Source organism: Neomonachus schauinslandi, chromosome 15 (genome assembly GCF_002201575.2).
Source record: "Neomonachus schauinslandi chromosome 15, ASM220157v2, whole genome shotgun sequence".
NCBI lineage: Eukaryota > Metazoa > Chordata > Mammalia > Carnivora > Phocidae > Neomonachus > Neomonachus schauinslandi.
Window position 1 is genome coordinate 30,545,368 of NC_058417.1, and position 17,192 is coordinate 30,562,559.

General features: G+C 33.5%; 1 protein-coding gene across 1 annotated transcript in view; it reads right to left on the reverse strand.

Moving 5' to 3' along the window:
• STXBP4 (syntaxin binding protein 4) overlaps positions 1-17,192 on the reverse strand; it is a 158,132-nt gene that overhangs the window by 118,923 nt on the left and 22,017 nt on the right. The window contains exons 6-8 of the mRNA XM_021704305.1: positions 15,841-15,935; positions 8,337-8,433; positions 5,614-5,705 (exon numbers count right to left, since the gene is read on the reverse strand). Coding sequence (XP_021559980.1) covers positions 5,614-5,705; positions 8,337-8,433; positions 15,841-15,935 — 284 coding nt within the window. The remainder of the gene's footprint in view (positions 1-5,613; positions 5,706-8,336; positions 8,434-15,840; positions 15,936-17,192) is intronic.

Genomic DNA, 17,192 nt, shown 5'->3' on the forward strand with positions numbered 1-17,192 from the left:
ACAAACTGAGGGTTCTAGAGGGGAGGGGGGTGGGAGGATGGGTTAGCCTGGTGATGGGTATTAAAGAGGGCACGTTCTGCATGGAGCACTGGGTGTTATGCACAAACAATGGATCATGGAACACTACATCAAAAACTAATGATGTAGGGCACCTGGGTGGCTCAGATGGTTAAGCGTCTGCCTTCAGCTCAGATCATGATCCCGGGTCCTGGGATCGAGCCCCACATCGGGCTCTTGGCTCAGCGAGGAGCCTGCTTCTCCCTCTCCCTCTGCCTCTCTCCCTGCTCATGCTTTGTCTCTTTCTCTCTGTATCTCTGTGTCTCAAATGAATAAATAAAATCTTAAAAAAAACCCCAAAAAACTAATGATGTAACGTATGGTGATTAACATAACAATAAAAAATTAAAAAAAAAAAACTAAACATCTTCTTACCATACGAACCAGCAATTGTGCTCCTTGGTATTTACCCAAAGGAACTGAAAACTTATGTTCACATAAAAACCTGCAAATGGATGTTTATAGTAGCTTTATTCACAACTGCCAAAACTTGGAAGCAACCAAATATCCTTCAACAGGTAAATGGATAATCTGTGGTACATTCAGATAATGGAATATTAATCAGCACTGAAAAGACATGGAAAGATATGGAGGAACCTTAAATGCATATTACTAAGTGAAAGAAGCCAATCTGAAAAGGCTACATACTGTATGATTCTAACTAGATGACATTATAGAAAGGGCAAAACTATGAAGACAATAAGTGGATCAGTGATTGCCAGGGGTGAGGGGTGCAGGTGTGGAGAGATGAACAGGCAGAGCACAGAGGTAGAATTCAGAGCGGTAAAAATACTATGTATGATACCATAATGATGGATACATGTCATTATACATTTGTCCAAACTCACATAGAACTTACAGCACCCAGAGTGAACCATAATGTAAACTATGAATTCCAGGTGATAATGATGTGTCAAGGTAGGTTCATCAATTGTAACAATATACCACACTCTGGTGCAGGATGTTGATAATGAGGGAGGCTATGCATGTGTCGGGGCAAAGGGCATTTGGGAAATCTCCGTACCTTCCCCTCAATTTTGCTGTGAACCTAAAACTGCTCTAAAAACGAAGTCTTAAAAACAAAAAAAGGCACCATTTATTATAAGAGCAAAAAAGTGAAAGGTAACTAGAAATAAATCTAACAAAAGATTAATAAAGCTTGTATTGGGAAAAATACATCAAATGTATTATTTGCTATTCAAGAAGATAAAATTAGGGGCGCCTGGGTGGCTCAGTCCTTAAGTGTCTGCTTTCGGCTCAGGCCATGATCCCAGAGTCCTGGGATCGAACCCTGCATCAGGCTCCCTGTTCAGCAGGAATCTGCTTCTCCCTCCCCCACTTCCCCTGTTTGTGTTCCCTCTCTCACTGTCTCTCTCTCTGTCAAAAAATAAATAAAATCTTAAAAAAAAAAAAAAGAAGATAAAATTAAGAAGTCAAAACATGTTTGATAGGAAGACTTAAATATATAAAGATGTTGTTTCTTCCTAAAATAATCAGTACAGTAAGATTTTTGCTAGAACTTATTTGGACAAGAAAAAAGATTAGCCAAAGCAATATATAAAAAGAAGAACAAAGTGGAAGAATGTGTTATTAGATATCAATACTTACGAAGCAAAGTAAACCAGTACTGAAGAATTTAAAAATGCCCCTGTGCAAGTATGGAAATCTTATAAATGACAGAGCTGGACTGCAAATAATTCATCCATTGAAACATGAATTTATATTTTAAAAATTACCTTTATAAAAATAATTGATCAAAATTTATATATTTATATTTTTTGATTGTGTACCAATAAGTAGAATTACTACTCAATTCAGAAGAAAATTTTAATGTCAGAGCTTATGAATACAGTGAATTAAAACAAATAAATTTTAATCATCTAAATTTTTTTGCAAAATAATAATAGGATGATCAATGACTGATTTTTTTCAATGACTGATTTTTACGTATACTGTATTCTTGAAATTATAATATATCAAGGCAACATTCTAGAGTAATATTGAATAAAAATATAAGTTAGCAGAGAAAAAGGAAAGATGATAAATTTCTGAGAATAAGAATTTATGAATGAATTTTCTTTTAAATAAGATGATTATAAGTATCAAAAACTATAGTATTTAGATTCCATTAGATACATTTAAAGGGTTATGTAACAGTTTTCTTTAAAAAAAAGAAATATTTATAGTCATTGGAAACCAAATTAAAACATCAACCAAAAGAAAAGTGGTATTACTTTATGATTAGATTGAGTAGATTTTAAGGCGGGAAACATTCTAGAGATGAAGAGATTCAATGTCCTGTCAGGATATAACAATTCTAAAATCATATACACCTATAATACAGTCTATGATATGGAAAGCAAAAATCAGCAGAACTAAAGGAAATTTTTTTTTTAAGATTTTTTAAAAATTTATTTATTCATTTGAGAGACAGAGATACAGAGAGAGAGAGAGCATGAGCAGCGGGAGAGGCTAAGGGAGAGGGAGAAGCAAGTCCCCGCTGAGCCATGAGCCCGATGCGGGGATCGATCCCAGGACCCTGGGATCATGACCTGAGCCGAAGGCAGACGCTTAACCATCTGAGCCACCCAGGCGCCCCAGAGCTAAGGGAAGTTTTAAAATGAAATGCCTCTTGCTCAATAACTGATAATAAAAGAAGACAAGAAATGAGTCAGGAAATAGAAAATTTGAAAAAAAAAAAAGGAAACAAAGTTTGAATCACATGATTAACAACCTTGACCTAACTGATGTACAGGGAACACTGCACTCACTTCAGTGCAGAACAGACATTTCAAAAGATGGGAAATATTTCATAAAATTGACTATATGCTGGATATATGGTCAAAGGATTAATGCCATGGAGAAGGTGTTTCTAACTTCAGTGAAGGACACTAGAAATCAGCAACCAGAAGGGAACTATATGACTAGAAAATGTCTAAAACAGTTAAAAATCAGGGTTAAAGAAGCAATGACAAATGAAAATATTACATACTGAATGATAATTAAAATATGATCAATAGAAATTTGTGGGTGTGATAACTGTAAAAATTGTGTAGTACCATCTATGAGATAAAAAGTAGTATTGCTAAAATATATTAAAAACCTAAAAAAATTCCGTGTTATTTTTTAAACAAATTTTAGTATCTTGATGAAAGGGCAATTTTCTAGAAAGATATCCATTAACAGAATTATTCAAGAAAAGGACAATAACTTGAATAAAATAACCTTAGAAGACATTAAAAAAATAGAAAATATGTCCTCTTCCAAAAAGACCTAGGCCTAGACCATCGGGCATATGAAACATTTTCAAACCTTAAAGGAACGGATCAAGTTTCTTTTATGTAAGCTGTTGCAGAAAAATAGAAATGGTATAGATTTTATAATGTTTAAATAATTTTTAAATAAGTAGATATAAAATATTACAAATCTTATTTATTAAATAAGATAATGCTAGCTTCTTTTAAAAAATTAAAAATGTAAACTGGCTCAAATATCATGAAAATTTATTTTTTGGTCACTTTTGCAGCTCCTGTTCCAACAGTAATTCAGAAAAAATTAAAATTTTGTGGGAGAGACAAAAATGTAATTAACTTAAAATGCCTACCCAGAAAACCCAAGACAACTGAAAAACAGAATAAGGGCGTTCAATAAAGTGGCATTGCACAAAATAACCATTCAAAAATTTGTATCTTGGGGCACGTGGCCGACTCAGTTGGTGAAGCATGCAACTCTTGATCTTGAGGTTCTAAGTTCCAGCCCCACAATGGGTGTAGGGATTACTTAAAAATAAAATCTTTAAAGAAAATTATTATTTTTACTAATAATCAATTAGAAAATATAGTGGTTAAAAAAAATCCCATTTCCAATAGCAACAAAAACTATAGCATACCTCTTCAGACTAACAAGAAATATTTAAGACATGTATGAAGCAAGATACAATTTTCTCTTCCCAAAATATCAACAAACACCTAAATGAATGGAGAAATAAATCCTATTCATCTCTCCCAAACTACTCTCTTAATTCAGTGCAATTCCAATTTAAAAAAGTCCCAATTAAATTTTTATTACCATGGCAAAAATGATTCTAAAGATCACTGAGAAGATCAAAACCAAGAAGTTAAAAAAAAAATTGGGGCGCCTGGGTGGCTCAGTCAGTTAAATGTCTGCCTTCGGCTCAGGTCATGATGCCAGGGTCCTGGGATCGGGTCCCGCATCGGTCTCTCTGCTCAGTGAGGAACCTGCTTCTCCCTCTCCCTAGACCTGCTGCTCCCCCTCTGCTTGTGCTCTCTGTCTCTGTCAAATAAATAAATACAATCTTAAAAAAAAAAAAAGAAAAGAAAAAAAAATTAAGGACTTAGCCTACCACGTAACAATGAACCTAGAAATATACGCCTAGAATAATTAAAATAGTAAGGTACTGGCAGAGAGAAAGTGATCAATGGAACAGAGTGGTGGGTCTAGAAACAGATCTGTGTATCTAGATAGAGAATTAGTATAGGATAAAGTTTGTATTTCAAATTAGTCGCAGAAGTGAAGAAGGATAGTTGCTAAGTAAATGACGGTGGCACAAGCACAAGTGGTTATCCATTTGGGGCCCTAACTCATGCATAGATAAGAACAGATTTTGAGTGAACTAAACACATAAATTGGGAAGACCCTGAATGATACAATAACACAGAAACTCTGTAATGAAAAGGACTGAATAATTTGATATATAAATATAAATGTCATAAATATCAAAGTTCTTTTTTTTTTAAAGATTTATTTATTTATTTTGAGAGAGAGACAGAGTGGGCAGGGGGAGGGGCAAGGCAGAGGGAGAGAGAGAACCATCTAGCAGACTCCCCGTTGAGCATGGAGCCCAACGTGAGGCTTGAGCCCAGGATCCTAAGATCATGACCTGAGCCAAAATCAAGAGTCGGCAGCTTAACTGACTGAGCCACCCAGGCGCCCCTAAATGTCAAAGTTCTGTAGAACAAATGACTTGTGAAGTTAATAGGCTTCACAACTACATTTTACATAAAGCTCAAAAAAGACAAAAGAATACCTAAGATCATGACCTGAGCCAAAACCAAGAGTCAAATGCTTAACCGACTGAGGCCATGCAGGTGCCCCATCCTTCATGTTGATCTGATGCTGACACATGAGGATGGTTCAGACTGTAATTTTTCAGAGGGTATATACACTTATGAGTACTTTTCTGTGATATATTTAGGGAGGAGTAGAATGAGGAAATACTGAGAGAGGAGGAACAGAAGAGATCAAGATGAAATTTTACTTTTGATTTTAAATTAATCTGTGTTTTCTATATTCTCAATATAGAAATACAGAATATATTTATTCAATATTTTATTTATTATTTATTTATTCTATATTTATTCAATAAATATAGAAAACACAGATTAATTTAAAATCAAAAGTAAAATTGAGAAGCATATAGTATTTGCATAATTTTTTTAAAAGTGAAAAATGAAAAAAAGGCTACATATACGACATATAACAGTCAAGACTTATGATCTAAGCACAATCAAGACATTTCTGTAAGGCACACCCTACCTGTGAATCTAATATGCTGGAAATATCACGTGCACTGACATTCACTTCATCCAACTGCAAGCAAAACAAGTTTCTGGCAACCTGGACAAAATCTGAAATGGAATATACTTCAGTAGGAACACAGCATTTAACATCATCTAAATACACTTACCTTTTTCTAAATGAAGTTGAAGCTATGCATTATAACACTTCCAACTTAACTTACTTTTCAGTGGATTACCTTAAGGTAGTATTAACTGATGTGACAGATAAATACAACCTCAAATAAAAAGTGAGAGATAAACCAGTTTTAACTTACCTCAGTTAACTTTGCTGAGGTTAATAAATCAGTCAAGATAACAACAGAGCACATACATATCACAGGCATATCTATTTCTGCAACTCTTTTCTCATGAGCAAGAACTTTCTCTGAAACATAGGACAATATTGTGACTTACAGCTTTTCTAGCTCGAGCCAGAGGTTTAACAATAATAATAGCAGGAGCTAATGTTTACATAACAGCCTCTGTGTTAGGCACAGTGCTTTGCTATTCTATCCTCCCAACAATTTTCTGAGGCAGGTCCTCCTGTGCTCTCCATTTTACATACAGCAGCTAAGACAAGCTAACTGCCAAACTTCGCATGGCTACATGGCAAGTAAGTAGCAGAGCAGAATTCCATTTAAGGTCTGACTCCAAGGCATATACTCTTAGCAACTGTTAATTAAGACTGCCTAATGCTGGCGTGCCTGGGTGGCTCAGTCGGTTAAGTAGACCCCTTCGGCTCAGGTCATGATCCCAGGGTCCTGGGACTGAGTCCCGCATAGGGCTCCCCGCTCAGCAGGTAGCCTGCTTCTCCCTCTCCCTCTACTGCTTTCCCTGCTTGTGCTCTCTTGCTCTCTCTGTCAAATAAATACCTAAAATCTTAACAACAACAAAAAAAGACTGCCTGATGCTGGCTAGCAAACTCTAAGCTTCTTCAAACATGAGTGTGACCCAATTCATCTATGTATCTTCAAATTTTTTAATTTTAGCTATTACATTTTTAATTTCCAAAGATCCTTTTTTGTATTCTCTGATGGTTCCTATTCTACAATATCCTATTCTTTATTTCCTGGATGCCTTATCTTTGTTTACCTTTTCAAAGACGTTCATTTGGGTTTGTCTGAAGTTCTCTCCTGCTTTTGCATTATTCCTCCTTTTTCAGGGTTCTTGTTTTTTTGTCAGTTTTGGGCTCTTATATTTTATGTTGGAGAATTTCTCCAAATGTCTGGTGACCCTCGGCTGTAAGTTCATATTTAAGAAGAATCACCACCAAGACACTGATTGGAAATTTTGTGTACATAAATTGCCTAGTCATCTAGCTGGTTTCACTACAGAGCAATCAGGGGTTCAACTGACATTTTGAGGTAGCTTCTTCAGCGAGAATCTTACAACCTCTTGCCTACAGAGTATGAACATGACTGCAAAGTTCACCGAGCAATCTGGGTGTGTGTTGTGATAACTAACCATGCACTCCTCCAAATTCCCTGACTGCTGGCAACTATAGGTTCAGAAGCTCTCTGGTTTAATTTCTCAAGAGAATATACTTCTTTCTTTGTAGGTATAAGGGACTGTTATATTCTGGGCTGCTTGGGAGGGGGCAGGTAACAGCACAGATAAAAACTTCTCACACAAATTTCTTACAACCCTATTTGAAATGCCCCGCCTACACCCAGCCTTCAGAAGTACCTGATACTTTAATTCTTAAGCCTTTTCAGGGACAAATCAGCTTGTTTCCCATTGTGTTTCCCCCATCACTTTAGACACTTGGGCTTTTCTGCCTCCACTCACGAATTCGTTTACTCTCCTCATCCATGTTCTGTCCTTATATATCATGGTTTTGGTTAGTACACGCAATTCTGTTTTTTTGTTCTCCTCACTATTTGGGGTGATTTTCAAAAGGAGAGGAAAGCAAATGTATATTTTCTCCATCACTTTGAAACTAAAAAGTGAATTTCTTTAGCAATACAGATACTTTAAAAATGATACAATGTTGCATTTATTGTATAAGAAAAAAATTAAATACTGAATGCTATCAACTATATAAAAAACTGTTATATTCAAACATCACTAGTGGCAGAACAAATGCATATGTAAAATGTCTCTTGAAAACAACTTATCAATACCTATCAAAAGTCTAAACCACTTGTGGGAATTTATCCCAAGAAAAAGAAGGAAAAAAAACTACAGTGTTATAGACTTATTTATAGTATCAGTTATGAGAAACCATCAAAATTCCCAAAAGTAGAAAGGCTTAATATTATAGTACATCAACTAAATATGTCAATATTATGCTAACTTTAATAAGAATAATTATACAGCATCATAAAAATATTTATTCTGTCATATTAGCTGGAAAGAGTATGAAATTTCACAGCACTGGAATTAGTACTTTTATATTTTATATTGTTTCTTTTGTTATTATTAAAGAAATATTTATACAATAAATAAAAAGCAAAAAAGTAGGACAGAATGATGATATTTTAGAGCTGGAAGATTCTAGGGAAGTCTCTTTTCTGCTGACCCAGGCAGGCCAGTAATTCTAGAAGACATTTTAGGGTACTGATTAGGAAACTTGAAATAGATGTGGTCTTATTTTTCCCCTCTCTCCTTCTAAAGAAGATGCACTCCTAATGAAAATAGGTCACCATAACTCTCCCACCAAGTTTCTGTGATGACACAACACGATAAACTTAATATTACCTCCAAAAGACACTGTCCCCTTTGGGTCTACTTGCACTTGCTGCCTCAGGGCTTGATGTTGTTCCTTTGTGGGCTGAATTCCAAGATAATCTAAAGCCTGGAAGAAAAAGGACTCATGTGAAGTAATTTTTCAAATCTCTGAAGAATAAAACTTTTCATTATAACTTTATTTTACAACCCAGTGAAAAGAATCAATATCAGGAACAGGGACCAGAACTACATGCCCAGAGAAAGTCTGTTAACTATTTATGGATTAATTTTCTATAAAATATTAGCTTCCTGATTCTACTACCACCTCAGTTTTTTTGTGGTTTGTTTCTTTTTTCTTTTTTTTCTTTTTTGCAAGACTAGCACTTTGGCTGAGGCCAAATTTATAAGCATAGCCCTAGAACCAAAACTCAATTTCTTAGTTTAAAATATGTGATATGGCAGAAGAAAGAATAGCAAGGAAATTCTATTAGATCAGATTAAACATTAATTTCTATAAGTAGCACTACAAAGCACAGATATTTTGTTAATATATGTGAGACCAAAACTAAAGTTGATAGGAATTGGGTTAAACACAAAATATTCTAATTTTAGCTTATTTATAGGCAGGCTTACACAAATAGTAAAATAGAAAGCTTTCTCTGGAACCCGCCTCTTTTCCTTTTTTGTTTTTCTTTTCTCTACCTTCTTTTAGTACCTGTAGCAGATTAAAAATTCAGAGATGGCTTGTTGTATTCCAATGTTCATTCTCTTTTTGTTCTTGAATAACAAAACCACAAGTTTTAGCTAGAAACACTGCCATCTGGCTAAAACATATTTCCCAGCCCACTTTGGGGCTTGAAGCCATGGGACTGACTATGTACTGGCCAAGGATATCGAAGGTGAAGTACTGTGGGGTCCTTCTGGGAAGGCTTTCAAAAGTAGGTGTAGGCTATTCTTGTCCCTTTCCTTCTCTCTTTGGGCTTAATTTAAAAAGAAAAAAGATGGAAGGAAGGAGGTGAGGGAAGAAGGAAGGACAAAAGGATAGAATACTAGAATTCAAGTAGTCATCTTGGTTCATGAGCTACTTCAATAAAGATGATGGAGCAGATAGATAGAGCATGTGTCCCTGACACAGTAGAGCTCCCATGCCAGCCCTGGATTACATATTTTAAGGCTTCTTTTTGGTGTGAAAGAAATAAATTTCTAATGGAAACCACTGTTATTTTAGGTCCTCCAGTTATACATAGCAAAACCTAATCTGAATAGCAAAACCTGACTGGATGCCCTATTACTGGAGTCTGGCAAGAATGTATTTTGTGTCAATCCTATCAAAACTAAAAAGTAGGTAAAGTTCAATATTGGTAATTGTTCCTTATAAATTTCTCCCTCCTTTGCAATCTGCTCATTTATCATTTCATTCACCAAATATTCATTTAGTGCTTACTATTTGAAGCACTACACTATGCAAAGGGAACACAAAGAAGATACAGCTACCCACAAACAGTTATGGTCCCTAGGGTGAGAACAGCATGTAAATAAATGTAACTAGTGCAATATGTAATTTAATACAAGTGTGTATAGGATATACTAAGGCAAAAACATACCGGTTAATATAAAGGTGGCCAGGCACAGTGAGAACAGGAGACAGGAGAAATGGAGATTAGGAAAGATTCATAGATTCATTCAAGAGTGATTCTAGAGCCAAGCTAAGCATCATCTGCCTGCTCTGACTACACGGTCATAAGTATTTGCCTGTATAATGTGGAATAATGGTTCTTAACTTCTGGTGTTCTTTCCCTTTGGTTATAAAAATGTTCCAAACACACACACACACACACACACACACACAGAAAAAGAATAATACAAAGAACATCCATGTACTCAAATATTCATTGGTATTTGTTTGAAATTATATATACTTTTTAAAAAAATTTTTTTTATTCTTATGTTAATCCCCATACATTACATCATTAGTTTTAGATAAATTATATATACTTTTAAGAAATAAACATTACAGACTTGGTTGAAAGTTTTCTCTATTGTTCCTCGGCAGGAACCACTATCCTAAGGCTGGTGTATGCTTCCTGTCCATGATCTGATTACCATTACTACATGTATTCCCTAATGTTATGTACTCTTGTGCACTTAAAATTTTACATCAATAGTATACTACAAACATTATTATATGTAAATTTACAAATTATTTGTTCACAAATTATTTTTATTTTTACCTCAGTGTTATGATTTGATAATTGCTCAATATTCTTGTCTGTGAAACTAGTTGACTTAACTTTAAATGGTATCCCACTGTATGAATACAAATTCTACATCCTCTGATGAGCTTTTATCATTACTCCAACTTATTTTTTTATTACAAATAATTACACATATTTCCTTGTATGGAGGTGTGGAAATTTCTCTACAGTATATTCCTAGAATGCCGAATCATATGTATTGTATGTATATATTGTCACTTTAGATATGGTAAAATTACTCTCCAAACTGGTTGTAGCAACTTACACACACCACTAGCATATAAGACCTATTTTTGTACATTCTTAAGAGCATTTGTTGTTTTCACACTTTAAATTTTGTCAGTATGTTGAATATGAACTGGACGTTGTTTGTTAAATTCCCTTAGTTACAAGTGAGATTAAACTTCTTTTACATGTTTATTAGTGATGTTTTTGACTCACAAATCACTTAGCAATATGTTTTAAATTTTCACAGACAGTTTTGAGAAGTATTTTTTGCTAGTGATTACTAATTTGGTCGCATTCTCCCAAATATAAAAACAAAAAAATGTCTCTAGACATTGCCAAATGTCCCCTGAGGCAAAAAAAAAACAAAAAACAAAAAAAAAAACACCCTTGAGAACTACTGCTCCAGAGACAAGCACTATTAATAGTTTGGTGTATAATTTTCTAAATTTTTTCTGCGAATATAGCACCTAAATAGTAAATACACATAGATTATGTATTTACAATAATTATACCATATACAGTATTATATGTTTTTAAAAAATTATCAATATATCATAACTTTCTATTCTGTACATTTTTGCATCTTTTGCATGCTTTTCAAAACTGATGTAATAGTGCCTTAGCATTCAAGTATATATACTTCAAATTTTGAACATAACAAAACATTATAAAAGTCCCTTTTGAGCTTCTCCCAAGAGGTAATACCTTTCATACATTTGGCTTAATATTCCCAAGTATTTTATTATATAATATTTGACATATGCTAAAAATAAATATGTAACAGATACACATGTTTTAAAGCAGGGCAATAAAATAAAAATTCCATGAATCCATTTAAGAATTACAATAGTGCTGAATTCATGTCACATACTCCTGTCCTACTCAAGAGGTAACCACTACTACTGAAATGTGGGATTATTATTCCCATAAGACTAATTTTAAGATGGTTGGTCACATACATAGGTATCCCTACTGTGTTATTTTGTTTTGCTATGTTTTAGCTTCATAAAAATGCTGCAGATAGTCAGAATTCTGAAACTTGCTTTTTTTCACCCTACAGTATGGTCTCATCATTCATCTGTATTGTTATATGCTATTGTAACAACAGCACATTCACTTTCACTGACAAATACCTGATTAGATGAATATGTCACAATTTATTCATCTATCCACCAGCACACTGGGGTTTTCTGCTTACTGGCAATGCAAAAACGAACATTCTTGTACACATCTACTCTAGCACATGGGTACAATTTTCTTTAGGGTGCATACTCAGGAGAAGTATTGGTGGGTCTTTTCTTATTGATTGTAGGACTTTAAAAAATATTTTGGATAGCAATATTTTATATGTTATGTGTATTACAAGTATTTTCTCCCAGTTTTTAGCATAACTTTTTACTTTTTTATATTCTTTTTATGGAGTTCTTTATGGACAGTTCCTAGGCATGTTTGCATACCATTATTTCATGTTTTTATAAATATATATGATGGGGCATCTGGGTGGCTCAGTCGGTTAAGCATCCAACACTTGATTTCGGCTCAGGTCATGATCTCATCAGGGTTGTGAGATCAAGCTCCTTCTTAAAAAAAAAAAAAAAAGCATATAAATGATAAACTTGAAATTTAGAACAGATTGTCTTTTGAGGAGAGGGAGAGGTGTATATGATCAAGAAGAAACACACAGACAATGTCAAAAATTCTGATTCTTAGCTGGGTGGTGGTACAGGTGTGTTTATTATTCTTTAAACTGTACATGTACAATATAATCATTCTGTGTATGACTGATGTTTTCATATAAGTAAAAACAATTTTACAAAAGTAATGCAAACAAAACACCTGTCACAGAAGGTAAGTAATATATGATTATTATTATACTAAGTAATAATAAAATTACAAAATGCAATCAGCTACAATGGAACTTGATCTGGAGTCAAACTTTAGAAATTTACTCTAGATGAATACAGCATGTCAGTGAGGTAAGCTCATAAATTTAAATGGGAAATAATTTATTTTTGGTCAAAAAACAAGTTCCAAAAATTTCTTTTTTTTTTTTTTTTTTTTTTTTAAAAGAGTATTTATTTATTTGAGACAGAGCGAACGAGAGAGAGCACATGAGAGGGGGGAGGGTCAGAGGGAGAAGCAGGTTCCTTGCTGAGCAGGGAGCCCGATGCGGGACTTGATCCAGGGACTCCAGGATCATGACCTGAGCCGAAGGCAGTCGCTTAACCAACTGAGCCACCCAGGCGCCCCCCAAAAATTTCTTGAATAATTAACGTCATCTTTTAACCTTAAGCAAAAATGCAAATTTTTTAATTGGACAAATAAATGTCCTTAACTCTTTCTAATGTCTGAATGATGAATTTTAAAAAATGTCACTTCTTTACAATATTCGTCACATACTTCCTAACCTAATACAAAGAACATCTCATTAACTGTAATCAGACATGGGGTATGTCATTGCTCACTACACCTTTCTTCAAATGTTACAGAAATGGCAAGAGGTAAAGTAAATATTAGCGAAATGGCATCTGTATCCCAAAGCATCTTTCTCAGGTACAAAAATACAGATAGCAGAGAAGTACAATAATTCTTGGTCTTCAAGCCAACTAATAAACTGTATACCTATTTGCTGGTTTATCATGCCTACTTATAAGTTTAACATTAGGATTAAATGAGACCCACAGTACTCGTAAAAATGCTTTAAAAAATACAGCACTGTAAATAACTATGGTGAAATTATTTAAAAATATCTGTATATTAAATCATCTTCAGAGTATTCATAGAAAGAGGCAATCCATTTTTCAACAAGGAATTGCCAAATAAGTAGTTGAGTATTAGAAATCATTTTCCAGTATATCCTGATAAAAATTGTCTATTTAGACTAGTAAAACATAGAGGACTTCATGAAGACAATGCCACACACACACACACACGTCTTGACAGGTAATTTCTTTCAGTAAATTCTAACTTCTCTGTCTTTCTTAAAAACTGTACTGAGTAGGCTAATTACTTAATAACTACATGATTAGTCAACACCTTTTCCTTGTGAAATCTTATTATAACACAAATTTCCTAGATGCTATATGCAATATATTTATAGAATATAAAGGAAAAAGATAATTTTATTTCATTTTAAATATTTGATCACATTGGCCTTATGTGTTACCGAATAGTAAATATGTTAAAAATATAATGGATAATAAAATTGAATCTGTCTACAAAGTAGCAACTGAAATAGGACCTATTTCAAACAGAATGATACAGATATAATTACATTATTATGTAACCAAACAAAAAAGGGAGAGTAGCTTAGCAAATATTTGGGAAGATAGGAGCTAATTTGGATTTTGGAAAAAAAAATTCTTATTAAATAAGATGCTGTTTCATACTCTGAAAACAAAGAATGCTCTACTACATAAAGTCACTAAATATACTTTGAATAAAAGCAAGAGATGAGTTAACACAGAATGTGGGTTGCTTTTGCTGTAAAACTGCCATTTTATTTTTCCAGAAAAATAATTTGTTTAGGCTAAAAGGAGGACCAAACCGTGGAAATTCTGATTCAATAGTCAAACAACCCAAATTTCTCAGAATCAATACAAATTTAGATGATTTTCATATCTAAGACAATTAATTAGATTTTTGTAAAAATGATGTGCTAGGAAAACTTAAATCGAATAAAGAAACAAAGGCTGCCAAATAAAGTCATCAGCTGGATAACTTTCTCCTTATGCAGAGAAATAGTATTAAATCTTCAATGTTTAGAAACGCATATTAAAAGCAACATCATTAAAATACAATAACTTATTTATTTTTTAGATATTTATAGATGTTTTTATACCTCAAATATTCTTTTAAAAAAAAATGCTAATATTAACTGATTATAAACCTTGGCATCAGCCAGAACTTACATTTTAGCCACCAATAAAAAGAGAGTACAAATTAGCAAAAGAGATTCAGGATTTTGAAACTCTAAAGGAGGTATCTTAAGTACCTAATTAATAACAAAGTTTAATGAGCACAAACCAGGTGTTTAAATAGTGGTAGGTGTACTAGATACTGTTGTGAAGAAACTTTATCTTGTTGTCAAAGCAAAATACACAAAAGACTGTACAGCACCACAAAATGATATTAAGTGCTGCAGATGTGCAAAATAAGGCACTATTGGCCCAAACTATAATAGTTACCAAATGTGGACACAGGGATTGGAATTGAGTTAGGATGTGAACACTGGGTAAGATTCAAGTTGACTCTGGAAAAAGTATTTGGTATAGGACCATGCATGCAAATGTATGAATATGGGAATAAATGCAATGTGTATTTATTGTGCATTTTCAACTGTCCCTAAAATGTAAAAAAATCATTATCCATGAAAACTGACTGGAAAGTAGAGGCTATGGAATACAGTACTATATCCATTTTTATATTTAAAAAAAGACATAGCACATTTTTGCTGTGAGCTCCCAGGTCACCTGATAGGAAAAGCTCTAAAACGCTTTTCTACTTTTAATTCTTCCTTTTTAATAACCTTATGTTTCTTCTACATACAGAAGCTCTCAATACTTCACTCTCCCAAGAACTAATTTTTGGTGCCTCTTAGTACATTGCTACCATCTTCTTTATATTTAGTGAGCATATATATGACTATTTTGTTCTTTAGGATTTAGTTTCCCTGTGCTTTTTAAAAAGTTGAATAATGGGAGTATTACCTCCTTGCATTTACTGCTATTCCACATACTTGGTCATAATTCATTCCCTGTTTCCTTTGATTTACATTGTAAAACATCACATTTGTTTTTATTCCTGCACAGGAGGAAACTGATTAATTTGGTGTCAGTTTAGGTTCCAGACGGTTTTTCTATTTTGTACTAGTGAGTTGGCTGCTCAACTCAAACATAAATAATTAAAACTCAAACTGCCGTTCATTTAATTGCAAATAAGTAATTCTTCAAGAAAGTAATGGCTCCAGTCCTTCCTTTATCCTCTCAAAGAATGAGAACACTTCCTTACTGTTGTTTTATAGAAGAAAAATGGAAATTTAAAGTATTTACCATTTCCAGTTTCTCTGCCTTAAGGCGAACAGAGGGATTTAGCGAAATCTTCTTTCCTTGTGGTCCATAATTATCAGTCCATGCAGGGGCAATATCTAAGAGACAACAGGGTGCACGTTAATTGGAAATTTAATTGGAATAGAACTTTTCATTTGACAGGATGTGTTCTGGGCTCCTGCTGTTCAAATATAAGTCTGGCTAATCAGTTGGCAGTTTTCACTTTTGTTTTCATGATTTTTTTTCTTTAAATCTAAAATGTATCATATAAATCAGCTTCACTTGAGCACTAAAAGATATAAAAAGAATGGCCAATTATGCATTAAATCCCATGGAAATATTAATTTAAAAGACAAACATACATCCTACCACTACCCCATCATCACAATGCCTTACTAATTGTAAAGTGGAGTCTTTTTTCTTCCAAAGTAAGTAAAATCATGTTAGGAATGCAAAAAGACTGTGATATGTCTTTGGCAAAAGTGGTTTTGTTACGTGAGTTCTGAAGGTACTATGGAAAAACTCATAAACACAAATTGTTTCAAGTTTGCGCATAAAGTATGATACAGACTAGGAACTTCTGGAACCCAAAATCCCATTTCTTACTTTACATTAAGGTTATATTTCAAGGAGCATAGATGGACTTCCAAGAGTTGAGTTTCATACACCTTTCACCCATCCCAACACCTTCTTAATCTACACTGATTATTTAGATGAGACTTTGTCCTTGTTGCATGAATAAGAGACCAGATGCCACAAGGGATTAGACCTTGAAAAATTATTTGTTTTAATATGCCAATGTTTGTAAAACAAATTCCTGTAATTCATGTCAATCCTTGTATATAAATTGTCACTATTCTGAATACACTTCTAAATGGTATTTTACTAGTTCTACATAGAAACAAGAGGAAGAGAAAAAACTTTTTGAAATGTCACATCTTTATGCAGTGTTTTAATTTTTTTTTAATTTCTCAGAGCATCTGTCTCTAAGTACAAAATGATTTGCATTCTCTTTCTTAAGAACATAAGAAGCGCATATGAAAATAAATAGTCTTCCTCTAAACCTTTAACACATCCTTAACATTCTATGTAAAATCTTGAATATAGCTTATAGGTGTCAAGATCATAAAAAAAAATGGTTACTGACTTTTAGCTTCAAATGGAATCAAACCTTAGAAAAGAGTGATTTTAGTATAATAGAATTTTTACAATTCTGATAAAAGCATCAAAGTCTCTTTTGTCATCCTGATACCTAATTGTTAGCAATGAGACAAAAAACAGTGTATATATATATATATATATATGTATATATATATATTTTTTCTTTTTTTCTCTTAAGAGAAATTCTGTGCCAA